The sequence below is a fragment of the Equus przewalskii genome, chromosome 30 (genome assembly GCF_037783145.1).
Source record: "Equus przewalskii isolate Varuska chromosome 30, EquPr2, whole genome shotgun sequence".
NCBI lineage: Eukaryota > Metazoa > Chordata > Mammalia > Perissodactyla > Equidae > Equus > Equus przewalskii.
Genome location: NC_091860.1, coordinates 20,058,296 through 20,071,928, shown reverse-complemented (window position 1 = coordinate 20,071,928; position 13,633 = coordinate 20,058,296). Strand labels below are relative to the sequence as shown.

At 44.1% G+C, this 13,633-nt stretch overlaps 1 protein-coding gene across 28 annotated transcripts in view; it reads right to left on the bottom strand.

Moving 5' to 3' along the window:
- Nucleotides 1-8,779: 8,779 nt before the first annotated feature.
- The window catches only part of FRMD4A (FERM domain containing 4A), a 586,106-nt gene continuing 581,252 nt past the window's right edge, over nucleotides 8,780-13,633 (bottom strand). For all 28 annotated transcript variants that reach the window (XM_070601150.1, XM_070601129.1, XM_070601151.1 and 25 more), the window contains one exon: nucleotides 8,780-12,052. Coding sequence is in view for 18 of the 28 variants with exons in the window: in XM_070601129.1 (XP_070457230.1) it covers nucleotides 11,950-12,052 (103 nt within the window). In the remaining 10 variants the exon portion in view is untranslated. The remainder of the gene's footprint in view (nucleotides 12,053-13,633) is intronic.

Here is a 13,633-nt window from a genome sequence, read left to right as displayed (position 1 = left end):
ATAGAGATACAGAGATAACACTCAGCTCTCAAAGTTAGTCTGAAATTTAGGAGATTATAAAACCTTGAGTACTTCAAAGGTTAAATATTTCTGAAGCAATAATTCTTAGATTTCAATTGAAGAGATTTGTCCATAGAGGGAAAGAAGGATAACCAAAACGAGGAACATATACACCATCTGTAAGCAAATTGGCAGCATGGATAGGTGACCATTGTAGGCTGGCTGTAAATTGTGTAAAGCAAGATTAAGCAAAGTAGTATAAAATACGTGGGAGGTCAGTTGAAGTCTGAGAGAGGGTTGAGACAGAGAGAGATATAAGGAGTCCAGTGTTGAGCATCAAATATCTGGACAGGGTTTGTTCAGCCCTCTGAAGATCATTTCCCAGGACTCAGGTAGGGCTAGGTTACGTTTCTTTTAATGTAAATTTTTAATTGAAGTGTAACATATATATAGAAGAATGCACAAATCAGAAGAGTACCATATCATGAAATACTTTTAAGAGTGAATATCTCTCATAGTAACTAGCACCCAAGTCAGGGAAGATAATGTTATTAAAACCCCAGAAATCCCTTCACGTCCCTAGTCACAACCATGGTCCTGGTTTCTAATATCATTTTTAGAACCGACTTCATTGATATATAATAAACATACAATAAAATTCACCCAAAATATATAATCGTTTTAGAATATTCACAGAGTTATGTAACCATCACCACAATCAAAGTTTAGGACATTTTCATCACCCCAAAAAGAAACCCCATGCCTGTTAGTAATCATTCCCCACATAGATTAGTTTTGCCTGTTTTGGGGGTTTTCTTTGTCAGGAAGATTGGCCCTGAGCTAACATGTCTGCCAGTCTTCCTGAATTTTGTATGTGGGACGCCGCCACAGCATGGCTGATGAACAGTATGTAGGTCTGTGTCTGGGATCCAAACCTGCGAACTCTCAACCACTGAGGCGGAAGGTGTGAACTTAACCACTATGCCACTGGGCTGGCCCCTGTCTTGCCTGTTTTTTAATTAGCTCATTTATAAATGGAGTCAAACAGTTTTCTTGACTTCTTTTATATTTGATTTCTTATGGTTTCTGATATTCATCCTTGTTGTGTGTAGTTGTGGTTCATTCATTCTTCTTGCTGTATCCCAGTTTATCCATTCTACTGTTGGTAGAGATTTGAGTTTCCAATTTTTGTATGAACACTGTGTATGTGTATTTTGGTGAATATAAATTTCTTTAGGGTATATACCAAAATGAGAAATTTCTAGGACATATGATATGCATATATTAGCTATGGAAGATACTGTCAAAGAGATTTCCAAAGGGCTTGTACCAGTTTACACTCCCACAAGCAGGATTTGAGCATTCCAGGTATTCCACGTCCTGGCCACACTTGATAAATCCTCTGTCATTGGCATTTAGCCCTTCTGGTGGGGTAAGATGGTATCACATTGTAGCTTTTTTTTTAAATTATTTGTGTGTGTGTGAGGAAGATTGGCCCTGAAGTAATATCTCTTGCCAATCTTCCTCTTTTTTTCCCCTCCCAAAGCCCCAGTACGTAGTTGTATATCCTAGTTGTAGGTCCTTCTAGTTCTCTGTGGGGTGCTGGCTCAGCATGGCTTAATGAGCGGTGTGTAGGTCTGTGCCCAGGATCCAAACCGGCAAACCCCAGGCTGCCGAAGTGGAGTGCACAGACTTAACCACTATGCCACCAGGCCAGCCCCTATCACATTGTGGCTTTAATTTGTATTGCCCTGATGACAAAGAAAGCTGAGCACTTTTTTTTTTTTCCTGAGGAAGATTAGCCTTGAGCTAACATCTGTGCCAGTCTTCCTTCACTTTATAGGTGGGTCACTGCCACAGCATGGCTGACAAGTATTGTAGGTCTGTGCCCAATATCTGAACCCATGAGCAGTGGGCCACCGAAGTGGAGCGTGCTGAACTTAACCATGGGGCCAGCCCCCTGAGCACCTTTTTTATATGCTACTGGCCTTTGGACGCTATCTTTTATGAATTTCCTGTTTAAGAGTTTATTTTTGTCCATGATTAAATTGAATTGCCTGCATTTTTTTTTTTACTGATTTATAGTTCTTTATATATTCTGTCTGTGAGTCGTTTGTTAGATATATGTGTTACAAATACTCCCACTCTATGACTTGCCTTTGTGCTAGGTTACTTTTTATACAAAGGGGAAATAATCTTGTAACTAGCTCAGATATTGATATAACCTTTGTCAGCTATCTTTGCCAGATAGATTTTATAAAAATCAAATCATATGTCAATCTTAAATAATGTAATTTTTCTTTTGTTTAATGATGTCATCATAGTGGCATGCCTAAGAGTATAGGATTTGAGAGAAGAGGAAATCATGTGAGTTTTTGTATTTGTGTTACACTTTAGTTTTATTAGATGATTATTTCATTTAAGACTTGGCCGGTTTTATTTTTCTTCTTTGAGTGTGCAAGTTTATATGCCACATGGGTGTGGTGTAGACACTGCTAGTTGTTTACACTATTTTCATTCTCCTCTTCTTTGCTAATAGAAGCCTTATTTGTTCAGAGCTGCAGTGTGTGCAGTTAAAACTACTTGCTCTCTGGGCCGGCCCGGTGACGCAGCAGTTAAGTTCCCGTGTTCCACTTTGGCGGCCCGGGGTTTGCCAGTTTGGATCCTGGATGTGGACATGGTACCGCTTGGCAAGCCATGCTGTGGTAGGCGTCCCACATATAAAGTAGAGGAAGATGGGCATGGATGTGAGCTCAGGGCCAGTCTTCCTCAGCAAAAAGAGGAGGATTGGTTGCAGATGTTAGCTCAGGGCTGATCTTCCTCAAACAACAAAGAAAAAAACAAACAAAAAAAACTACTTGCTCTCCTAGCACCTGTTAGGATTGGTTGTGTGATACAGTTCTGCCAATAACATATGAATAGAAGTCTGTTGCATGGTACTTCCAGGAAAGCTATTGCTTTTCTAAGAGAAAGAGGTAAACTTAGCTGACAGACATATTTTGCCCTTTTTCTGTTCTTTCCTGAAAAGTAGTCATGATGCTTAAATGCTTTGCAGCCATCCTGCAGTCTTGATAGTGAGAGACACATGCTAAAGATGGCAGGGTCAGTTCTTTGATGACATTGTGGAGTCATTGTACAAACCTTGACCTGCTTTGTTAGTTAGGGTTCTCCAGAGAAACAGAACCAGAAGGAGATGGAGATATATGTATTTAATTATAAGGAATTGGCTCATGTCATTATGGAGGCTGAGAAGTTCCGTGATCTGCTGTTTGCGAGCTGGAGACCTGGGAGAGCCAGTGGTATGAATTCCAGTCTGAATCCAAAGGCTTGAGACCCAGGAGAGCCGATGGTGTAAGTCCCAGTCTGAGGGAGGAGAAGACCAATGTTCCAGCTCAAGTAGACGGGCAGAGAGAGTGAATTCCCTTTACCCTGCCTTTTCCTCTATTCTGGCCTTCAACAGATTAGATGAGGCCCACCCGCACTGGGGAGAGCAATCTGCTTTACTCAGTCCACCAATACAAATGGTAACCTTTTCCAGAAACACCCTCACAGACACACCCAGAATAATCTTTAACCGGACGCCTGGGCACCCCATAGTCCAGTCCTGTTGACGCACAAAGTTAACCATTCCAGCTGCCTTCCTCTGAGCCTAGTGTCCTCTGAGAACGATATCGGGTGCCCTCCCGTAGTTGTGTTCTCATATATTCTGCTGATTTCAGTCTCTAGGTAGTATATACATTTCTCAGATTTTTTGGCTTTCAAAGTCATTGAGGCTTGTGGCAAGTACGTCATGGTACTGTGAGGTCACATCTACCTCAACTGGAATAAGATCTGACTGCCACCTTCTACTAAGACGTAAATACGTACAACAGCGTTCACTTGAATGAGTTCTGTGGAAATCGGCACCAGGTCATTTTGACTGCAGAGAAGCCACTAGTCAAACTGACGTTAAGGGCAGTTCAAGGACAAACAGGGATTGGAGCAGAGGCCAAGAGAAGTGCTTCTGGCGTGCTGTGGAGATTCTCGTCACCCAGTTTTTTGGATAGAAGCATCTAGCTCTTGTTCCTCTCTTCTGTTAGTCCCAAATCTTCGTCAGAGTAAGAACTGACTTTGAGAGGAATAAACTCTCTTCCAAGTATCTATTGTAGATGTGTGAAAGATAGCTCTTGAGAAAATATCTGATTGTGATTTCATCATTTTGGGAAAAAGTATCTTGATATCCTTTGACTTGTTATTATCACAATTTCTTCTAAGACAGTGACTCATGTTATACTAACATGGGCCAAAAAAGGTACATGTGTTTTTTTCGTCCTTTATAAATTTTTTAATCTAAAAGTTGAAAATTGGGGTCAGCCCTGTGGCATAGCAGTTAAGTTCACACGCTCTGCTTCAGCATCCCAGAGTTCGCCAGTTTAGAACCCATGTGCGGACCTGCACACCACTTACCGGGCCATGCCTTGGCAGGCGTCCCACATATAAAGTAGAGGAAGATGAGCACGGATGTTAGCTCAGGGCCAATCTTCCTCAGCAAAAAGAGGAGGATTGGCGGCAGATGTTAGCTCACGGCTAATCTTCCTCAAAAAAAAAAAAAAAATCAAAATTGAAAATCAGCTTGTCCTTTACATTATAGCAGTAGATCTATAGAGGTCTCCATTTGATTTTAGAGCCTTTAGTTTGTCCTTTGATGAGGGACTTTAGTACTGCCAGTGAGTTGACTGGCCACAGCTGGGAGAGGTGACAGGCTAGACTTCTGGTCAGCTGGTTGGGAAGCTGTGCTCTGTCAGCTCCCGGTGCACATTCCCCTCTCTGCTTCATAATGAGACTGCAAACCACGTTTCTCCTTTGCCGGCCAGCTTTAGTCAGGTGTCACCAATAGTGGGCACATGAGCGACTGGAACCTGGAGGAGGGAAGCAGGGGTCTGCTCCTCTCGTTTGCTTCCTGTCCCTAACAGTGATGGCACAGCCACCATTCTCCAGCCCAGTTGTGCCAGTTAATTCCTGAGGGAGGAGTTGATTCCAGTTGGCAGTACTTCCATACTGTAGAATCAGCGTCATCTTCCCACTCCAAGAGCGCAGCTCCATCAGCTGGGGCCTCCTTCAGAGGCTTGAGCCCCAGCTCTGCGAGGTCCTGCCAAGTTCCTGAGGCACCAGCACCAGCTGAGCGGCGTCCGGTCCTCACAGGTTTGACTCCCAGCTCCACAGGGCACCTCCGTCAAGGTTCTAAGTTTTAATAATCCCTTGTCTCTATTTCCCATTCTGAAGAGGGGTAGCTGCTTCCTGTAGTTAGTGTCTCTGTGACATCTCAGTGTCCCCCTTTTGTGCAGTCACCTCTTCACTATGTAGTTAACAATAATTTATATCAAGTCATCTCTGTTAAAATAATTGGTGTGGTTTTGGTCTCCTGATACAACAGGCAAGCAGATGTGCAGCTTCTGAACAAAGGGGAGTGAGACCAGGTCCTCTTCCTAGCAACCGCAAGCCAGATCATTTTTCACTGCACGCATCAGCATCACATGGGGACTTTCCCTCCTAGACTGTGTGATTCACCCCGCATGGGATAACTGAGATTATGGGAAACTAGTGTTTACCTACTGTCTGGTCATGAAGTCCTAGCCTTGCTCCCTCCTTTATTCCCACTCTGCTCTTCTCCAGGCTCTTCAAGACATTCTGTCTATTTGTTCCTCTGTATTCTTCTGCGTTATTAGTAGCTTCTTGACTTCACGTTTCTCGCTAGTTAATCTAGATCCCATTATCATCATTTCAGCCACTCTCGCCAGTACCTTCTACTCTCTTACCCTTTGTCCTTCTGCCACACCACACTACAAAACCCAAGCCCAGATCATCCCACCAGTCTCCTCCTGTGCCCTGGCGTGTAAGTGCCTCTGGAGGGAATTCACAACCACCAAGTGTCCAGTGTCAGCTGGGCCCTAAGCGGTGCCTGGAGGGCTCTGTCTTCTTTCATCTTGGGTTGTGCTATTTCTATATTGTAATCTTTGTAACTCTGCTCTATTCTGACCCTACCCCTGCTCCCTTTTCACCCTCTCACTTGGAGGGTAGCCTCACCTATCTTTTCTCACCCCGAGTTGATTATGGAGGCAAGCTTAAGGTCTGTTTCCACCTCCACGTTTACCAGCATCTTTTCTTACCTGACTTGGGAGGAGAAGGTGTTCCTCCTCTTGTACAGGCTCAATCTTCCACTGACCAACCCTACTTTCTTAGCACTGGCTACTAGGCTATAAACTTTACTTTTCATTTTCTCCCTCCCTCTACCCCCAGTATAAATCTCTAAGGCCACAGGGATTTTACTTCCATTTCATTTGCTGCAGACATGAGGTGTGAGAGTAAGAAAGCAATTGTGCATAATTCCAAGATTTTTGGCCCAAGCACTAGAAGCTTGGAGCTGCCCGTAACTGAGCTGAGGAAGGTCGTTAACGGAGCAGGTTTGGAGGGGAAGGTCAGAAATTCAGTTCTGGACATGTTAGCATGTTAGACATCCGAGTGGAGATGTTGAGTAGGCAGTAGGATGTACAGGTTTCAGAGAGGAGGGCCAGGGTGTAGGGGTAAATATAGGTGTTATCGGCATAAAGATGACGTTCAAATCCATGAGATGAGATGAGAGCCACAAGAAGAGTGTGGAAAATGAAGAGAAGGAGTCCAAGAACTGAGCCCTGGGACACTCCAATGCTAAGAAGTCAGGAAGATGAAGAAAACTATCCAGGAGATTGGAAGGAAGAGGCCTGTACTATAATAAGAAGGAAAACCAGAGTGTAGTGCCCTGGGATCCAAGTGAAGAAAGTGTTACAACGAAGGAAGAGGGAGCAACTGTGTCCAGTGTTGCTGGTAAGTCACATAAAATGAGAGCAGAGAATTAACTATTGGATTTGACATTGTGGGGAGTCATCCTTGACCTTGACAAGAGTGGTTTTGATACACTGGGGGGAATGAAGCATGACTGGAGGGAGTTTGATAGAAAGCGGATGAATGAATGAAAAATAAAAAGAACCTACTAGTTTGTGGGGATACAAATTATGAAGAGAAAAATGGTTTCTGATAAAATCTTGGTGCAATTATAAACATATGGGCCCTGTCAGTTAATCTGCTCACTGTTTATAGTTCTAAATTGCAGTCCAGGCCCTTCAGCTCTTGCCTGAATAGATATTGACTATACTGGGGGCATGGCTTTGTACAAGGCACAGAGGTTATCCCTTTGCAGGTTCTTTCGCCTTTTCTCTGCCATCTCTTTGACCACTCAACTCCTTGAACAAGATTTCAATGAGAGGTCCCATTTATACACTTGTTGATTTCTTATCCTTGGGACTCGTTTTAATCTTTCTTCTATCTGTTTAACGCTAGTGACCTCCCTTCCTCTTATCCTGTGGTTGCCTGTTTGTCTAATCCATGAGAGTGTAGCTTTTGAAGACCTGGACTCAGCAATGAATGACTTCAGCTGTGGCCCACTGTGTGCTTTCTGGCCTTCATCAGTGCTTCTCTGATCCCTCTTTTTAGAGAGAATTTTATGTATAAGCTTTTTTGAACTGATATTGTGGGAGAGAGAAAGGAAGGGCCTGGCTATTTCTAATGCTTTTTACTGGGATTGGGTGTTTCTTATGTTCTCTAATAACCAAAATAGTAACTGTTTGGTACTGCCTCGTTGGCACTTTGTAAGGGGGAGAGAGTGTGTGTGTGTGGAGGTAGGAAGGAGTGGGAAAGAAGAGGAAAAGTCCCATCTTCTGTGTGCCTGTTGCTTTCATGTGATAGAGCTTAATGAGAAGCTAGTAGATTTATTTCCTGAGCTGTGATATATTTACTTGTAAAAGACTTGTACAGATCCTTGTTTGTTTGTTTGAAATGAGTGTTGATTATCTTGAGATACAGAGGCCGTGGTTGCTGCCCCAAGGAAGGGCTTACGAGTATAAAACGCTGTCCTAACAGGCTCGCTTCCAGACCTGCTTTGTGTCCCCAGTGGATTTTTTTCATTTGTGGCAGCAGTTAGCCTGCTGCAGTGGCAAATGCTTCAGCAAGGGCTTCCCATCCAGGGATGTCTTGGCTGCCAGGCTTTTAGTTTCCTGCTAGTGACGAGATGCATAGTGGGTTAAGTTAGGGCGCCAGGGAATCAGTTGCAGCAAAGTCTGCACTAAAGCAAGCCGGTCACCCTTTCACCCATGAGTGTGAGGCTTTTTGTGCCTGCAGGCCCAGTAGGCCAGTGCGTGGTGATAGGATTTGGAGGGTGGGTGACAGTTTGAGCTGTGGTGTGAGCACAGAGGGTGAACAGCAGTGGCACTAAAGAGCCTGAGCATCCTGCTTGTCTCTCTGATTGGCTCTTTGCATCCTACACAGAACCAGGGGCCACATGGAGACAGAGACTGAGGATGACCTCCAGAGCCCAGCTCCCCTCGGTGTTTCTCCTCCTTGGACTGCTCTGTGGGAGCAGTACCCAGGCCCAGTACATCCTGTGATGAACAGTGATACGAATACTAAGTAGCATCCTGACAAAGACTGATCTCTACTCTCAAATCCTTTTTTGTAGTAGGAAGAATACATAATTGAGAATATATTATCTTTGCAGAATTAACAAAAGGAAACAAGAATAAGAGGGCATTAGCCTCTACTAAACAAACTGAGCTTATCTGAATCATCTAGCAAGCCAGTAAGAATATCATCTATGGACTGACTTTAAAAATGAGCCCAATGAGGACACAGGCACCTGAGCTACAGATTTCTGGAGCATGCTTAAGCTTTTATCACTTAGAAACAAAATCTCCAGGAGGCGACTGAGATCTTTTCATTTTGAAAATGCTTTAATAAGTGTTGACAACACTGTTTTGCAAAATGTAAAGGTACTATACAAATTCTTAATACAAAAAGAATAAATTAAAAGCAGATTTCTTTTTAATTCTGCAACTTTGTCTACAACATACATCTTTTTCAGTGATTACAGTTGAACAGAATCTAGGAAAATCATTTTACATGCTCTACAGTCAGTTTCAGGAGCAACCTAATCCTTTTCTCCCCATTATTAAACTAGAGTCGATTTTACACAACTTGTAATAAACTATTGACATTAATGTATATGTAAAACTTTACACCTAGTTAACTAAGCAGTAACTGGTCATCTGATAGCACCTGGATGAGGTTTGCTATATTTAGAACTAAACTAATACTGAATGAAAACAAATTGGAATTTTAACAGTTTCAACACTGACCTGCATATAATAAAATAAAGAACGCACCTGTCTCGTAACAAAGGCTGGTGCAGGCGTTTTCACCAGTCTTCTGGCTAAACAGGCAATTTCTTACACTATCCGAAGAATCCAATAGGGGCTTTAGATCAGACCAGGGGCTTCATAGTTCATCTTATTTTGTTTTAAAGAAATCGGGGCCTATAAAGAGCTTGCAAGTGCCTGGATACAATAATATCGTTTCCCACACTGATCATTAATCACGTCAGCCTCAAAGGACTAACACCTTATGTACACTTTGTAGTAACTGAACGCAGCCAAACAGTAAAACCTGTTTTACTTAATCTCTGTTCTTACTACCAGACTGTCCTGATGTTTGTCTGAACTGTAATTCCCCTTCCTGCTCCATTCCTTTCTGCCCCCCGAATCCAAAACCCAAGCGTTTAGAAAGAATTTTCGTCTTTCATTGCTTGTAACCCAACTGGGCTAAAAGCTTGATCGATTGACTTCAGACTTGATTTCAAACTGCTGTACGTGTGTAACCCACAGCCATGTAACCTTGTCACCTTCTGTTTCCCTTTTGACTTTTCCCGTTGCACATAGTTCAGTTTGATTATCCGTGTATCTTCTTTTGGGAGAAAGAAAAATGGCCCAATGTACAATGTTTCCGAATGGAGAAGGCAAAAACCCTGTTTGTAGCTCTGACTGTCAAAATAAGAGCAACAAAAATATCCCCCCATCCCTCCCTGGAATCATTTAATAACATTGTAACCAGTTTTATTTGTCCTGAAGGGTTTACCCCTAAAGTCTTCTGTGAATACGAATCTCTTCCCTGCACAGAGGTGGGGGAACCCGGCCCTGAATTGTCCAGACTGGGCTCAGCCTGTTGTGAGCCCCCAGTGTGACCCCCCCCCGCCAAGTGCTTTTCAAGCTGCAGCGCAGAGGGAGCACCATGATTATTTATTTCATTTTAGTGTCCATTCTTACCCTCCTGGTCTGGTAGAGTCAGTCTATTGTTATTCTTGGATTACACATACATAAAAAACAAAGATTTTTCTTTTTACGCTAAAGCTAACTGCAATTCAGCTTTCCCACAAAACCACCCCCACCCTGGCTCCTGTCCCTGGCTGTCAAACGCCTTTCCATTCGATAGGAAGTCATTCCAAGTGAGAAAAGATATCCCCCCTCCCCCAACTTGCGCCAATAAGCACAGCATACCACCTCTGTGGAGACCGTGTTTGTGCCATTTTGAATAACCCAACTAAGAGTGTGCACTGGTTATTATAAAAGTATTTTTGAGGACTTTGAAGATTGATGGCTTTCCAGTTGTGTATTAAGCACAGCTCAAAACACATGTAAACGAGCAGCTCCCACACACCTTTTTTCTCTCTTCTTCCTTTTTCCTTCCTCTTTTGGTATCTGTGGAAAATATGGTATATCAAGGTGGCTGATGATGTTGTAAGCGTATAAACTGGGTCCTCTGGGAGCTGATATTTTTTTCAACCCTGCTCTACTAGTAGACAATGTGAGTAAAATCTTTCTACCTAAGGACATAGTTGGGTTCTTTGACTAAGTGACACATTGGTTACGGGTGCTGAGAGAAGTCGGATCTGAGCTCTTTGTCACACAAGTGCTAACAAACATAAAATGAGCCACAACACTTAAACACTCGAATGGATTGCAATGTGCTTTTCCCTTGGTTTCCCATAAAAAATAAAATGAAACACCTTGTGCAAAAAAATAGGATACACTTTTACTGGTTGTTTTAATGACAGAGAACCACTTTTGGCAATCATCACCTTACGTTTCCTACAAACCCCCCAAAGGAAAGCAGCTTTGTGTCTTGGGCTTAGGCTGAACCCCCGTACAGACCAGGGCTAAGAGTACACTCTGCTACCCACCCCCAGGTCTGTCCTCCTTCGTGTCCAGACTCATGGGATCCACGTCAGCAATGCCAGCCAAGACTCCCCGCCTTTACCATCACGTTGGGTTAGTTTTTCAGGCTCTCGACCGAGAGAGAAGGTGGAAGGTTAAGGGAGAGGGATAAAGAGGGGGAACAGTTTACAAATGGTTGACTTTCACGTGTGGCGTGTAGTAGCAGTTTAGAATTTGAAAGAGATTTCATTGCAGAAGGAATGTCTTCCTCTTGGCCCCTCTTATTTTTTTGTGTTTTTGTTTTTTAATTTTTTAAATCTTTGGCAGCATAGAACTGATTGTGATCCTCTGATGCATCTCTGACGTGTTAAGCCTCTTTTTTCATTCCCCCTCCCCCAACAGCCACTCCCCCCAGGGAATATTTCAGGGGTCAACTGAATATTCCCAGGAGGCATCCTCTTCACGAAGTGCTTGGTTGGCCTACAGGTGACAGGTTGGCCACAGCTTAATAGTCTTTCTGGATCACCCTGTACTTAAGTCCCCTTTCCTGGTCTCTACCAATGCCATTTGTCCACAGGAATTTGATGCCAGCCAGCTTCCCTGACAGTTCCTGGCCTGGGGGCTGTCATGGCAGGGAGAAGCCACCAAGGTGCCAGTGAGGATTGGTGCCTGGCTCTCTGTGGACAGGAGAGCCAGGGGCCACACAGTGGGACCGGAACCTTCCAGAATGTCTCCTCAGTCAGGTTTTTGAGGGTGAGGGGATACGGAGACGGGAGAAAAAAAGTGCTGAGGGCCGAAGCTGGTGCAGGGTGACAGTGCGTCTGGGTAAGGCAAATGAGAGGCAGTGAGGTGATCTCAGAATGGCGTTGAGTCGGTCAGATTGAGGCCGGCTGGCTCACACAAGGGTCCCGGGCTTGGCTTTTTCCTGCCCGTACCACTGGACGTCAGCTAGTTCTGGATAGAGGGAGGAATCCAGGAAACAGCTGTCACTGTAGCTCCTGCAGGGAATCCAAGAAGAGACTGTCAGTGGAGAAGGACACTTACCAGCCCGTGTTCAGAAATATGTGTTTATTTCTACAGGGCCCGCCATCGATCAGGAGTCATCCCTGTTCATAAGGCATGAGGCCTGATACAGTGCTGAGTACACAGAAGGCTCTCCCCGACTGAAAAAAGTCCATGTAAAAGGGACCTACGCCTTGAACATCCGTGAAGGAGGAAAATGGAGCTAACACTGAGGCAGCGGTTCTCAAGCTTGGCTGCATGCTGGAATCACCTGGGAACTCTCAAAATCACTCATGTCTGGGCCCCACCCTGGGGACGCTGGTTTAATTGGTCTGGGGTGTGCTTGGGCATTGAAGCTTTCAAAGCACCCCCCCCCTCCCCCCCGACCCCAAGTGATTCTGCCATGCAGCCAAGGCCAAGAGTCCCTTGGCTGGATTCCTCAGGATTTTTTTCAACAACAGTTGCCTGGGTTGTCCTCCATGAGACCTAAGGCATAACCACATTTCACTAGATTTTTATTCTTTCTAGAAGCACACTCGAAATGTCACGATTCCCTGTAGTGAAACTGAGGTGATTTTTGAATAGAGTTTAAAAACTTCTGAATCAATGCTGCTTATTTTAAATAGCATATATTGTTTTGTGATTACAAAAAAAGTGTATGGAAAATATATAGGAAGATATATAGAAAGTGAGACATCCCTATGTAGGTTGGGTAGAAGTAATTTTTACATATTAATAAGCAATCAGAGAGATATATCCAAGCCAATAATCATTACAAGTACTTATTAGGAAGAACAGCCCTCTCCAATGATCCTACACTAGCTCTTTCAAGGCAAGATAAAGGTCAGACCTCATCTCAGTGAACGGAGGAGTGGATGGGAATTTGTCCAGTAGGTGCCCAGAGGCTGCCTAAGCTGCTGGGAGCTGCTCATGTGGCTTTTTAAAAAATTTTTTTTGAGGAAGATTAGCCCTGAGCTAACATCTGCCAATCCTGTTTTTGCTGAGGAAGCCTGGCCCTGAGCTAACATCCGTGCCCATCTTCCTCTCCTTTATATGTGGGACGCCTACCACAGCATGGCGTGTCAAGAAGTGCCACGTCCGTACCCAGGATCTGGAACTGGTGAACCCCGGCCGCCGAGAAGCGGAACGTGTGAACTTAACCACTGTGCCACGGGGCCGGCCCCTCATTCCTGTGTTTTTAGTGTTTACTCCTAGGAACTCTTCTGAGTGTTCATTTGTGCTGATTCCTAAAGGGATGAAACCTGTAGGCCTTTAACCACAGCCTTCGGTTTGTGAAGTAACGTTTTGTGAATGACACTGGTCTGTGACTCTGGGTTAGTAGGTTTGTGTGTTGTTAAGGCTGGATTTTCAAGTTTGACCTCCCCAGAGCATATGCTATTTTAGGGGTAGTCATATCTTTTGGAAACACCGCAAGGACTTGCCATGAATGTCAGAAGATGGTTTCCTCCCCTGCTGCCGATCTCCCCATACCTTGCACTAGGGTTATGGTTGGGGATGGGTGATGGAACAGACCCTAAACCAGTGTGGTTCAGAGAAAAGCGAGTTTAAAGAGCTTC